The sequence below is a fragment of the Lytechinus variegatus genome, chromosome 19 (assembly GCF_018143015.1).
Source record: "Lytechinus variegatus isolate NC3 chromosome 19, Lvar_3.0, whole genome shotgun sequence".
NCBI lineage: Eukaryota > Metazoa > Echinodermata > Echinoidea > Temnopleuroida > Toxopneustidae > Lytechinus > Lytechinus variegatus.
In genome coordinates this window covers 8440293-8453834 of record NC_054758.1, presented here as the reverse complement: position 1 = coordinate 8453834, position 13542 = coordinate 8440293, and the positions used below count along the sequence as shown (strand labels likewise).

General features: G+C 38.2%; 2 protein-coding genes across 2 annotated transcripts in view; one reads left to right on the top strand and one right to left on the bottom strand.

Annotated features, from left to right (window-relative positions):
- Nucleotides 1-12670, bottom strand: part of LOC121406257 (delta-like protein 4) — a 39400-nt gene extending 26730 nt beyond the window's left edge. The window contains exons 1-2 of the mRNA XM_041597276.1: nt 12572-12670; nt 10967-11072 (exon numbers count right to left, since the gene is read on the bottom strand). Coding sequence (XP_041453210.1) covers nt 10967-11072; nt 12572-12670 — 205 coding nt within the window. The remainder of the gene's footprint in view (nt 1-10966; nt 11073-12571) is intronic.
- Nucleotides 506-6565, top strand: LOC121405728. The gene is made up of 2 exons (XM_041596669.1): nt 506-5341; nt 6482-6565. The coding sequence occupies exon 1, from the start codon at nt 600-602 to the stop codon at nt 4833-4835; it is 4236 nt and encodes a 1411-aa protein (XP_041452603.1). The 5' UTR covers nt 506-599; the 3' UTR covers nt 4836-5341; nt 6482-6565.
- Nucleotides 12671-13542: the final 872 nt, after the last annotated feature.

Genomic DNA, 13542 nt, shown 5'->3' with positions numbered 1-13542 from the left:
AACGTTGTCAGCCGATGAACAGCAAGATGAGTCACCCAGAGAGGCAGGTCAGCCTGCTGATGCAGGGAGGAGAATGAAAGGATCTGCTTATAAGATGGAGAGGCCTAAACTGCCAAGCTTCGATGGCAACATCCGAGATTACTGTATCTTCAAGGCTGATTTTCTCCATGCTGTTGGAAATCAGTACGATGATAGAGATGCCCTCATGATTCTGCGCTCTTGTCTTCAGAGCAAGCCCTTGCAGTTGGTTAAAGGGATAGGACAAGACTATACCGCAGCCTGGGAGCAACTAGATATGATTTACGGGGATGAGCGGTTTGTAGCTGACGCCATCATCAATGATATTTCCAAGGTCAGACCATTAAAGACGGGAGAATCTGACAGGTTTTGTGAATTCGTTCACCTTGTTCGAAGGAGTTACAACACCTTAAAGGAGATAAACCAACCAGGGAACCTAGACAACAGCCACATGCTTGCCATAATGGAAAAAAAGCTTAGCCCCGGAAGACCGACTGGTTTGGTTTAGACACCAAGAAACATGTGGCAAGGCAAGCTTCGATTTGTTCCTCACCTGGCTTACAATCGAACTGAAGTCCAGAATGAGAGCGTCGGCCCCAGTAAGAAGTGATAGTAAGTCAGGTGGTGTTCATATAGTAGGAAAGGCAGTACCCAATGGAGAAACCAAATTCCAGCCTTTTCACAAGTGTTGGATCTGCGAGACTTCGTCACATTGGTTGGATCAGTGCAAGAAGTTCTTAGCCATGTCACAGATAGATAGGCTTCAACTAGTCAAGACCAACCATGCATGTTTCAGCTGTTTGAAGAAGGCTGGGAAAGAACACAGAATGTCCAACTGCAAACGAAGACGTAGGTGCAGTGAAACAAGTGCTGGGGAACCATGTAAATACTTCCACCATCCCCTCCTACACGCATCAACAGAAGTCAGAGATGGAAATGTAGATGTTGCCTTTGCGGGTAACTCGGAAGCACTGCTGCCTATTGTTACAGCTGAGATCTTGGGGCAGCGAGGAGCAGTCTGTGAGGGAAATGTGCTCTTGGACTCTGGAGCACAAGTAAGTCTAATCAAGAAGTCTGTTGCTGAGGAACTGAAGCTGAAGGGAAGCAACATCAGCATCACCATTACCAAGGTCGGTGGAGAGCAAGAGCAGATGGAAACCAAACAACATCAACTGAAAGTGAAGTCCCTCTCTACTAATGCCATCCATTCGGTGACAGCAGTGGCATTACCATGTATTAGTGAGAACATTGCAGAGGTGAAGATAGATGCAATGGCCAAGCTGTTTAATCTGAAGTCCGGTGATCTACGAAGAGGAAGTGGGTCAGTTCATCTTCTCATTGGCATAGACTACCCAAAGATGCATATGGGTAAGTCAAGACAGAAGGGACAGTTAGCAGCTCGTAAATCTCCACTGGGCTGGGTTATCTTTGGTGCTCCCAAGAAAAGCAGTGACAGGATGAATGTGCTGCATGTGAAGTTGATATCTCCTATCGACTTGACTGATTTCTGGAGCTCAGAATCCATGGGAGTGCAGTCCAGCTCCTGTCATTGCGAGCCAAGTCCCTTGAGTAAGCAGGAGAAGGAAGAAGAGCAGATCATCAGAGAGTCTAGCAAAAAGGTTGGAAATAAATGGGAGATTGCTTATCCTTGGAGAAAAGATCCCAACCTACTTCCTGACAATCGAGCACAAGCAGAGAAGGTACTGTGTTCAACAGAGAAAAGGCTTGCACGAAACCAGGACCATGCAGATGCCTATGGTAAACAGATGAAAGAACTGGTAGAGAATGGATTTGCTCGTAAGTTAACAGAGAATGAAGTAGATCAGTATGAGGGTCCTATTCACTACATATCCCACCATGCTGTTCTGCGACCTGAGAAGAGAAGCACACCTGTACGCATCGTATTCAATTCATCATCATCATATCACGGTCATTGCTTAAATGACTATTGGTTCAAGGGTCCAGACCTCCTGAATGATCTTTTGGGGGTGCTGCTGAGATTCCGGATGAATGAAGTTGGATTCTGCGGAGACATTTCTAAGATGTACCACAGGGTCTCGATTCCTGAGAGAGATATGAATGTACACCGGTACCTGTGGCGAGACATGCAGACCGATAGAAAGCCAGATGTTTACATTATGAAAGTGGTTACGTTTGGAGACAAGCCAGCGCCAGCTATGGCCCAGCTGGCATTGAGAATGACAGCGGAAGCAGCAGAAGCTACACATCCGAAAGCAGCACAGGTGTTGAAGGAGAGTGTCTACATGGACGACATTTGTGACTCAGTTAGAGAAGTGAGTGAAGCAGAGCAGCTTACAAGTGAAATTGACCAGGTACTTCAGGAAGGTGGCTTCAAAGTCAAAGGCTGGACCAGCAATGAAGCATTGAAAGGAGAAAGTAAAAAGGAAGGGGAAACCAGAATCCTTGAAGCTGCCCTGGAAGACAAAGTGCTGGGAATAGCATGGGATAACCAGCAAGACATGTTCTTCTACAAAGTAAAGGAGACAGTTCCCAGTTCTCCTAATGATGGGAAAGATGAAGAGAGTCTGCTTACCAAGAGAAAGGTCCTGAGCAGAATTGCACGAATATTCGATCCAATAGGCTTTGCCGCTCCCGTACTAGTTCGTGCAAAAATTGGAATGCAGCAGCTGTGGCAGAGAGGATGCGATTGGGATGAACTGTTACCTTCCGATCAACAGAAGTGGTGGGTGACATTCTTGAAAGAGATGCAGGACTTAAATAACGTCAAATACGAGAGATGTCTTACTCCACCGATGGCTATCGGTCAACCCACACTATGCATATTTGCGGATGCGTCTGAGGTAGCATTTGGAGTCTGCGTATATTTGCAGTGGAAACTAGAAGATGGTAAATATGCTGTTAGATTTGTACTAGCCAAATCTCGAGTCGCTCCTCTGAAGAAGATTACTGTACCTAGACTAGAGCTTCAGGCGGCAGTGATGGCTGCAAGAGTCTACACAACTGTCATGAAAGAACTGAGGCTGCAGCCTGAGAGTGTCATCTTCATGACTGATAGCATGATCACCCTATCTTGGATTCGAAGTGAGGGTAGGAGATTCAAGCCATTCGTTGCAGCAAGGATTGGTGAAATCCAAAGCCATACCAACCCTGCACAGTGGAAGTATGTCCCAGGAGAGCTTAACCCAGCTGATGACGTCTCTAGAGGTCTGCCAGTAAAGAAGCTCTCAGAAAGATGGAAGCAAGGACCTGCGTTCCTGTACAGACCTAAAGAGGAATGGCCGTCAGAAAAGGCTGTTCCAGACACAGAAACAGAGGTTGAATCAGAACGACGCAAGGTCAATCACATCTCAGCCAAACAAAATGATGTGATAGATGTCAAGAAATTCTCAAGCTGGAGAAAACTAATCCGAGTGACAGCCTATGTCTTGAAGTTCGTCGATAAACTGAAAGCTGCACGTTGGATAAGGTCTGATGACAATGTCGATCCTGATGAAAGATGCTTATCGACAGCCCAGTTGCAGAAAGCTGAACGCTTTTTGATTAAGGAAGCCCAGAGTACCTTGCATCAACGGGTAAAGAATGGAGACTTCAAGACACTAAGCCCGTTTGTAGACAAAGAGGGAATTATCAGAGTCGGTGGACGGCTAGACAAGGCTCAGATATCTTATGAGCAAAGACATCCAGCTTTGCTGCCATATGGTGCATGGATATCAACGCTGATCACAAGACATATGCATCAGCTAGGACATGGTGGTGTGGCAGCTACAGCAGCAAAGATAAGACGCCAATACTGGATCCTGCAGATTCACAAGCTGGCAAAGACTGTGAAGTATAGGTGCGTGATGTGTCGACGCATGGAGCATCAGGTGGAGTCACAAGTCATGTCTGATCTACCAGATGAGAGAGTTGCCCCGTTTACACCACCATTTTACTTCTCATCTGTGGACTATTTCGGGCCAATATCAGTTAAGGTAGGGAGGAACAAGACCGCCAAGCACTATGGGGTCCTCTTCACCTGCCTGAATACAAGAGCCATACATCTTGAAGTGGCTGTTGATTGCACGTCCATGGAGTTCATGCAGGTGCTACGGAGGTTTTTCGCCATGAGGGGTCAACCTGCATTCATACTGAGCGACAACGGCACACAGTTCGTCGGTACTGAAAGAGAGTTACGTGAGATGGTGCAAGGTTGGAGCTCTGAGGAGTTAAGAGATTTCTGCGCTGAGAGAGGAACGACGTGGAAGTTCACAACTCCATCTGCACCACATCACAATGGGTGTGCTGAGGCGCTAGTGAAGAGCTGCAAGATTGCCCTGAAGAAAGCTATCGGGGATCAACTGCTCACACCCTTCGAGCTGCACACCTGTCTCCAAGAGGTCGCTAATCTCGTCAACCAGCGACCCATTGGAAGAGCACCAAATGATCCTGATGATGGGACATATCTGTGTCCAAACGATCTACTCCTTGGAAGATCTTCGAGCGCGGTTCCTCAAGGTCCCTTCAGAGAGACGAAGAACCCAAGACATCGCTTCGAATTTGTCCAGCGAATCGTCGACGCTTACTGGAAGAGTTGGATGCGTGACGTCTTTCCACTACTGGTTCCGCGTCGAAAATGGAACAATGACAGACGCAATGTCCGAATCGATGACGTGGTTATTCTGGCTGACCATAATGCAGTTCGAGGAAAGTGGACATTGGGTAGAATCATCCAGGTGTACCCTGGAACTGATGGGAAGGTTCGAACAGTAAAGGTCAAATCTAAAGGTTGTGAGTATAAGAGACCAATCTCGAAGATTGTTGTAATCTATCCAACAGAAGGGTATGACGATGAGTAAAAAGGGAGTTAATCCAATTATGTTGGCTCTATTATCTCGCTAAACGAGGTAATTTGTGAATTTTGTGATACGTTTGAACATGTTGAATTTTGTACAAGCAAAAATTTTATTAACGCACAGTTGTTAAAAAGCTCAAAATTTGAAGCTTGGGATATATTTGTGACAAGTACAATTTTGAAGTGAATATTTTTCATCAAGTTTGTTAAACATTGTTCTTTTACAGTGAAGGGATATTGACCTGTTTTCCGCTATGGTTGGCGGGGGGAGGATGGTTTGCAGAGCAAACCTTGAAACTATATTTTGTAATTTGTCGATTTTTGCTCCTTGTATTTTTCAAGTTCGATTTTGTCACTTTCGTGCTACCATGAAGTTTTTGTTTATCTTTTGCCGATTCTGCTCATGAATATGTAAATTTAGATGCCATTTTGATTTTGTCAAGCACTGACGTTCGAGGGACGAAAGTCTCTTAATTTGTATCAAGTTGGCCAGGAAATGCCGCCCAAGAAGTAAGTTTGATGATTAAAATACTATATATTATATAAGTAATAAGATATAAAGATAATTTCCACAGAGTATTAAGAAAAAGTACGTTTAAGATAGTGTAGAGATTCTTGAACTGTAATAAACACGTGCGGCGTGTAATAAACGCTCGCAGTATGCGTGTCTGTGTAATGTACAGTAAATGGATGTGAAATGAACTTGAGTTGCGGTGCGCACTCGATTCGGCAAGGTAGTTGTACTTTATGAGCCGAAGTGTGAAGTTTTAAGAGTATATTTGAACGTTATAAAGACATAAGCTTGATAGATTAATTCAGGAAAAGTAATATGAGAGTCGTATGAATATTTGAGTTTTTGAAGGGAACAAATGTTGAATTTAGCGGCGTGATGACGTCATAGGCGAGATTCGTTAGGGCAGGCATATGGGCGTGGTCTCATGTATTGATTGACGTTTGTTTTCGTTTTAATTCTACCAAAGATAGGTGAGGTGTATAAAGGCACATTTAAAAGGTTGTACAATGACAGTTTGAGTAATTATCCGATTTTTAGGAACTTTTAGTTCAGTAGTTTTGTCAAACAAACGAAGCTTTAATTTATGCAAGGTCAGTTCAGGGTCACCCGTTGCCTTTTGTGTTTTTAATGTTAGTTTGCAAACGCTAGCTAAGAAGGATGCCTGTTAAGTTGAGAATGTATATTGAATGTTTTTAAAGGGTTTCTTATAAATTTAGTCGGGCTTAACTATTTATCTGGTTAATAAAGCTTTTTGGCAAGTTATCATTAGGCTCATTCATGATATAACTGGAATTAATAACGGATATTGTAAACGGAAAGCTGATTTATTGGAAATTTATGAAGCATTTGACTAAGACTTAATGCAAATACATATGCAAATGAGGTTTATTTCTAGTCTCTTTTCAAGACGTTTTAAAGATTATGTGGATTAATTATAAACCGTTTTTTCTTATATAGATGAGGTTTTAGTAATTGTTTACATCATACACTATATACAGATGAATATTTATATTTATATTTCAAGTTGTTTTAAAGAATAAAAGAAGTATTTCTGGTATGTAATGACAACAGATAATTCTTTGTGTCAAATCATTGGACATATGTTTATGATGCTTTTCCGTTTTCTGTCTTTACAGATTGAATAAAATAAGGTAGTGAGCCTGCCTGACTATACAGTTTAAAGCGGCCTTTTCTGGTGTCTGTTATCTCTGAGTCTTCGACGATCCACATATTGTGATTCCATATACGTCCATTCAGTTATTTGTTTCATTTTTGGCCGTACTCCATAGAATATAACAGACGTTCAACTTTGATAAAGATAAATATGAGATAAAGCAATCAGTACATGAATTGATTAATAAAGACAATTAATTAATTAATTAGAGATAATATATATCACTTAATATGAGCTGGAATATGATATTTAGGCAGGCGAGAATGGCCTTTCTATGTATCTCTTTTGAAGCACGCTCTTCCTCTTACAGTTCTCTAATTAACTCGTTATATTTGTATTTTCATCGGAGCTCTTATGGATTGTTGGCTACAAGGAAAAAGGAAGTGGAGAAATAAAACATAAGAATTATTTTAATACATCGAAATTCTGTAAAGGTGAATGTACCGGGTGAGAAATTATATACACTTACGACATTTTAGAATTATACTTTGGCAATGCAGGTTATTATTTTCAGAGTCCTTTTTCATCTTGACGAAATTGGATATTAAAACAAACTGAACGCAGGAAATAATTTCCGAACGGAAAGTTCCTAAAATGTTAATCAAATCATATATTGTCCGAAAATTTGACAGTGAGTGTGGCGAAACAAATGGGGGGGGGGGGGGTTAAATGATGGAATATAATTTATATGCACTAGAATAAAAAAAAAGGGTATAAAATAGTAATGGTGTAACTTGGGTTGCGATTTCATTGCTGACCTCTATTTCCCCCCCCCCCTTTGCTTGTCAGAAAAAAGTAAAGAAAAAGTAGCGCATTTATAGTCCCCTCCACCAAGAATTCCTTGGTTCACCGCCGATCTCTGACAACTAGAATACCAGCAAAACCGAAATTGACCAACATATACTTAAGTTATTTTTTCTTGCATTTTCCATGAATTACTAATCATTTGTTGATCATTAAATCCTTTGCACATAAATGTCAAGAAAATAACCACACACGTTCTAAACTAGTGAAATAAACTGAGAATTGAGTAAGTTCACAATAAATAAAACGGTTTGCAGGGACTTATTGTATATTCTTGGATAATGAAAGAAAGGCAGAATGTCTTGTTTTTAATACAATTTTAATTACTAGAATCATTTGATACATAATATTCATTTTTTTACACAAATACATGGCAACGTCTCCGTTGGATTTTGAATTAAGGAAATAATTTGGAGGTTTTTGTTGAACATTTCTCGACGACGTATAAAATCTAGCAATCATTTGAAATTGATTATGGGCCGAATATGCCGGGCACCTATCCTAATGTAGGTTCTATTTTTTAGTATGGGTTGGGCTTGGAGGGCCGGGTTTGGACATATTTCTGTGATGACGAGAATATACTCAGAAGGGAAAAAATAGAGAGAGGGCCGGGGGGCACGGAACGGGAGATGAAGAAGAGAGAGAGAGCATAACCCACTTGTCTGCGCAGTGTTGTAGTACATTTTTTTTCGATTAAAAGCGCCTCGTATGAAATTGAACCCTCTCCCCCTGCGTAAGCTACTGATTGAATAGAAGGGAAAAAAGTAAAGGGAAAATAGAGGAGAGAGAGAATATAAGTAGAGGTTGACTAGAGGTAAGGGGATTAGAGAGAGTAGAGGGGATGGCATTCATGACAATAACAATAATATTTTTCAATCGAATTAAACTATTTTTTTTTCATTCTATTCTTTACATGTAAAATATTCAAATGATTACATAGTATCAATGATAACAATTATAAACATTACTATCAACACTAACAATGACAATAACAAATAATAAAAGAAAATATAACAATCGGATAATAAAAAAATAATAATAATATTGATAATAATAACAACAATGGTTAAGATTATGAATATAATAATGATAAGACAAAGAAAAAGATAAAATAAAAAAGCAGACGAAACAGAAAAAAGATGAAGGGAGAAGATAATGGTGATCATGGGGGATGGGGTGGGCTAACTTAAGTAATTGGATGATAAATGATAAATAATCTTCATAATAATTGTCGTATACCACCTTGCAAATTTTAATCGAGAAGATTATGATTTCTTGTTCAGAAAGTATTACTTGTATGCATATAACGATATTTTGAAGATTCATGTTTTGGGGGGCATACTTTTAAAAGGAAATATCATATTCTTCATTTTTTTTCATTTTGCATGAAGAGAAAAACAGAGAGAACAAAATTAAGCAAAATAGGACGACGGGAGTAAAAGAATGAGAATAGGTATAAAGAGAAGATAAGACGACGAAGAAAAAAAGGCGAAAAAAAGAAGCACAAGCAAATTCATAACAAGAATAAATAGAAGGGAAATAGAAAGAGAAAACTTAGGAGATGGAGGTGTAGGATTACACAATTATCAGTGAAGAAGGAGGAGAAAATGAAAAGGGAGCATTATAAAAAAGGAAGAAAAAACAAGGAGGATTTCATTTGCAAGAGGAAACAAAGCAAGACTATATCAAGGGAGAAGGGGGGGGGGGTCTATAAATAGGAAGTATAAGAACAAAAAGATGAGACAGAGATCGAACAAAAGAAGAAAGGAAATGAGGATGATAAGATAAGAAGAATATCGAAAAAAAGGAATATGATAAGAAAAGAAATGAGAATAATAATTTTGATGATAATAAGAAGATCGAAAAAGAAGAGAAAGGAAGAAGAAAGGAAGGGAGAATATTATGATAATAGTAACATTATGAGAATATTATGATAATAGTAATATCGAAAAAGAAGAAGTCCAAGAAGAACTTCAAAACCCACATCACCAACAATACATTCTCAAAGAAGTCACTCTGTACGGACATAATTATAGCACTGGAGCGACAGGTGAGCTCTGAACTCCGTGCAGCCAAAACAGGAAATGAACTACGCATGCGCGAAAACTATCGATCGATCAATTCACTCATCGTGGATCGCACACACGCTTTTGTAATCAACGATCCAGCTCGCACGCACGGAACAATGGAGCTGTTCGAACTTGACATGGCCGGCTGATTAATCTCGTTTGGGGTGTTAGAACCTATTCTACTATGCCGTCGCGAACGGGATATGATACCTCTGATATTTTTAATGTATTCAATTAATATTTCATCAATATTGTCACTGAAATGAATTTTCCTGTTGATCAGGGTAGTAATTTAAATTTGAATTTTGTAGATTTTGGATAGAAATCCAAGGACTTGTTTTTTCAAACCAATCACTTGTACCGAGATAATTGATATTGTGTCCAACATAAAAAGTGATTGCAGTCTTGGGTATGATGATATAAGTATCATGGTTATAAAAAAAATCAATACATATTTTATGTCAACCCCTTTGCGCAATATTCAATCAATGTTTAGATCACGGTATATTTACTGATGAATTAAAGATTGCTCGTGTTGTTCATGAAATTTTATATAAAAATGGTCCAAGTGAAAATGTTTCAAATTACAGACCCATATCAGCCTTGCCAATTTTTTCTAAGATTTTAGAAAAGTGTGTATATATAATAGATTATTTGATTTTATTAACAAGTGCAATATATTATCTCTCCATCAATACGGTTTTCGTGCTGGTCATTCAACTTCTTCAGCTCTTATTGAATTTGTCTATACTGTTACCAACGCACTTGATAATAAGAAATATTTGATAGCAATGTTTTTAGATTTGAGAAAGGCTTTCGATACAGTTGATCACGCTATTTTAATGAAAAAAAACTCTAATTGTATGGCATAAGAGGTAATGTACTTAAATTATTTAAAAGTTATCTATCCAACAGAAAACAATATGTTGAAATATCCAAATGCAAATCACAGCTTCAAATTGTCTCATGTGGGGATCCTCAGGGTTGTATTTTAGGACCGCTGTTGTTTTTCCTTTTCATTAATGATCTAAGTAAAGTATCCAACTTGTTACATTGTATCTCACACAAACTATCATGTTTACACAATTTATCTTGAATTAATATACAAAAAAAAGATAATTAATCTTGCCAAAACCAATTATATGATTTTTAGTAATTTAAGTTTACCAGATAGTCTTTCAATTAGAATGTTCATTACAGATATTAAGTGCAATAAGCTTGCCAAAAATATAGGGATTATGTATAGATTAAGATCATTTCCCAAGGAGATTTTAAAACTGAAGTATTAGGCAACCCCCCGTTTGTTATCAAAGTCTTTGTATGAATATTATGTTATAGGGTCACCTCATCACAAGGCTTATTCCTTTCTTGCTGTCCCTCTCATAATATTCAATTTCATATTCAATCCAATGTTTATTTCTATTTTTTTCTATTTTGTTAATACGATGCTTTGTATATGTAATGTTTTTGTATGGATTTTTATGAGAAAATAAATTGAAATTGAATTGAAATTGAATTTCATTATCTCAGTCAAATGTCAGATTATTTTTAATGTGCTTTATGTTCGTACGTACTGTCTTGTGAGAGAATTGTCACATCTGTTGATGTTGAAGTACCGGTGATTGTAGATGTACTGGAACACTTATAAACACCCACGGACGTCGCTCCAGCAGGTAGGTTCTGTGTAAAGCCACCAATCAGAGACGTGTTCGTCCCGGTACGTCCAATGAATACCCTTCAGTAGTGAGGCTTGGTCTAACTACTCTCTCTGTGTAGGTTATGTTATTCTGTGTGTTGTCCGGTGAGAGAACGCAAGAGAAAGTTGGAGCGTTCCCAGGGCCCCCGAAAGGTGTTGACGTCATCGCAATCAAATGAAGTGGAGGTACTGCAGAGAAAAGATCATACAAATTAGAAATAGTTTACCGACTGCAAACCTAGAAATATTAGTTAAACTATAAGGTAGGAGTAGTTGCATCATCTGTATTCTTTTACTTTTTTGTATTATTTCTTATTTTTTTCTATTTTATCTATTTTTCTATTTTTATTTATCTATGTAATATATAAGTATATTTATATGTATGCATGTATACATAATGTTTATCGTGATATATTCACCTGAGTTGAATAACTATTGAAAATCTTCTCGTGCTGCTACTTAGATTCCGAGCTGAACATGATTTAGGAGCTGTTAATGGATGTGACGTATACATAGACGGTAATGATAAAAATTGTTATAGCCTATATGCCTTTCGATAAAGAACATCTGATTGATTCCCCTGGCCACTTTGCTCTCCTGGGTCGACATGATTCCTTGGAAATGTCACCCCCTCAGAGATGTGAAATGGTAAAATGTAAATAGAAAATATGTGCGACAATATCTATATGAAAAAGGGAAATGTTTCAGTTCCATGATCGCCAGCCTGTACCTTATCATTTCAGAGATACCATTATGCAATATGGTATATAATGTAAAAAAAGGTCATTGACCTTTGAAAGGCTTTAACCTTGAATTTTATCCGCGAATGTGCATTCTAGGTTCTTAATTTTATTTTATTTGATATTCTGGTAAGAATTTGTGCATTTTGACACCATTATCCCCAACCTGTACCTTTCCATCTCAGAGATACCATTATACAGTATATATGAAAAGGTCATTGACCTTTGACCTTGAAAAAAAAGCACTTTCCCCAACCCGTATTCATCCTAACTTTTTTTTTTGGCGAATGTTGACACCCATACCTACTCAAAGCAGTCAAAAAACCATTTTCAATAATTTTATTCCAGATTGGAAATGTCACCCCCTCAGAGATGTGAAATGGTAAAATGTAAATAGAAAATATGTGCGACAGTATCTATATGAAAAAGGGAAATGTTTCAGTTCCAACAGGGTTGTTGTTTTTTTGCTTCGCTACGCATGGCTGATTAAAAAACTTCTTAAATGTATTTCCATGAAAGAGAAAATTGACATATGGGAGGTCTATTAAGTTTCGGAACTGACGAAAAATTGCAAATAAGTCGATTGTACGGAACTGTTGATTTGAATCATCAAATTTCGACAAAGACTCCTTGGTTTTGCTTTGTCATGAAGGGTATTTGACAATACATTTTCTCCGTTCTTGGATCTCTGTACGTCGCTGGGTGAAGATCCTCAATAAATTATCTAATAAATTCAGACCTACCTTGTGGTTTCTCGCATACAAATCGTTCTGGAACGCTACAATATCGATCATTCCAACCACCGTTATAATTCCTTTCCACACAGTGTTCGTACCCTCCATGATTATCTGGGTTCGGGCCATTCCATGGTGAATATCTGCATGTTGGTGCAATCACAGAAATATGTTATTGATGAATTATGACATTGCCTACATATTAGTATGTAGATAAATAGTTGTTACTGATTAAAATTTGTAATCGATGCTACAGTATCAATATTTTTTTAAAAAAGTAGAGTAAAATAAAGCGAGCACATACTGACAATAACATGATGATGATGATAATAATAATAATAATAATACCAAATGTGTCCCTATGCACTTGATTGGATGTTATTACCCTGGCTTTAGCCCCGCAGCCTTTTAAAGCGCGTTGGCATTTCAAGGAATAAATTCCTGCCCACGACCCTCTGTTTCAAAGTCCGAAGACTAATCAACTGGGCCACAACGCTCCACATAAAACGTCGGATGAAAATAAAAATAATAACAAAATGTATCAATTCTTGAAACATTTGTATGCATGTGAATTAGCCTAATTTGCGACGACTCAGATAATGATATCTTGTCTACATTCTCGCTTACTGAAAATAGATATCAACAAATATATATTATTTCATTTTACATGATTAATTATTTACTATCAATAACTGGGATATACCCATTTGATTTGCTAGTTCATTACAATGAACCTGCGTGCCGAATATAGAGTACACAAGTTTCATTCTAAGCTTGTTCGATATACCGGTATTAGTAATACCGTTCGGTATGAACGTCATACCGGTATGGATACCGCCGTTGATATTTCAATACCGAAATACCGTCATACCAAAAGTTGAAAATATCATACCGGTATTTTCTTCTGTATTGTCGTTTATGGGTATTTTTACAGTAAAATTAAGTCAAAACAATAAGTTCTTTGGCTCTCTCAACGTATT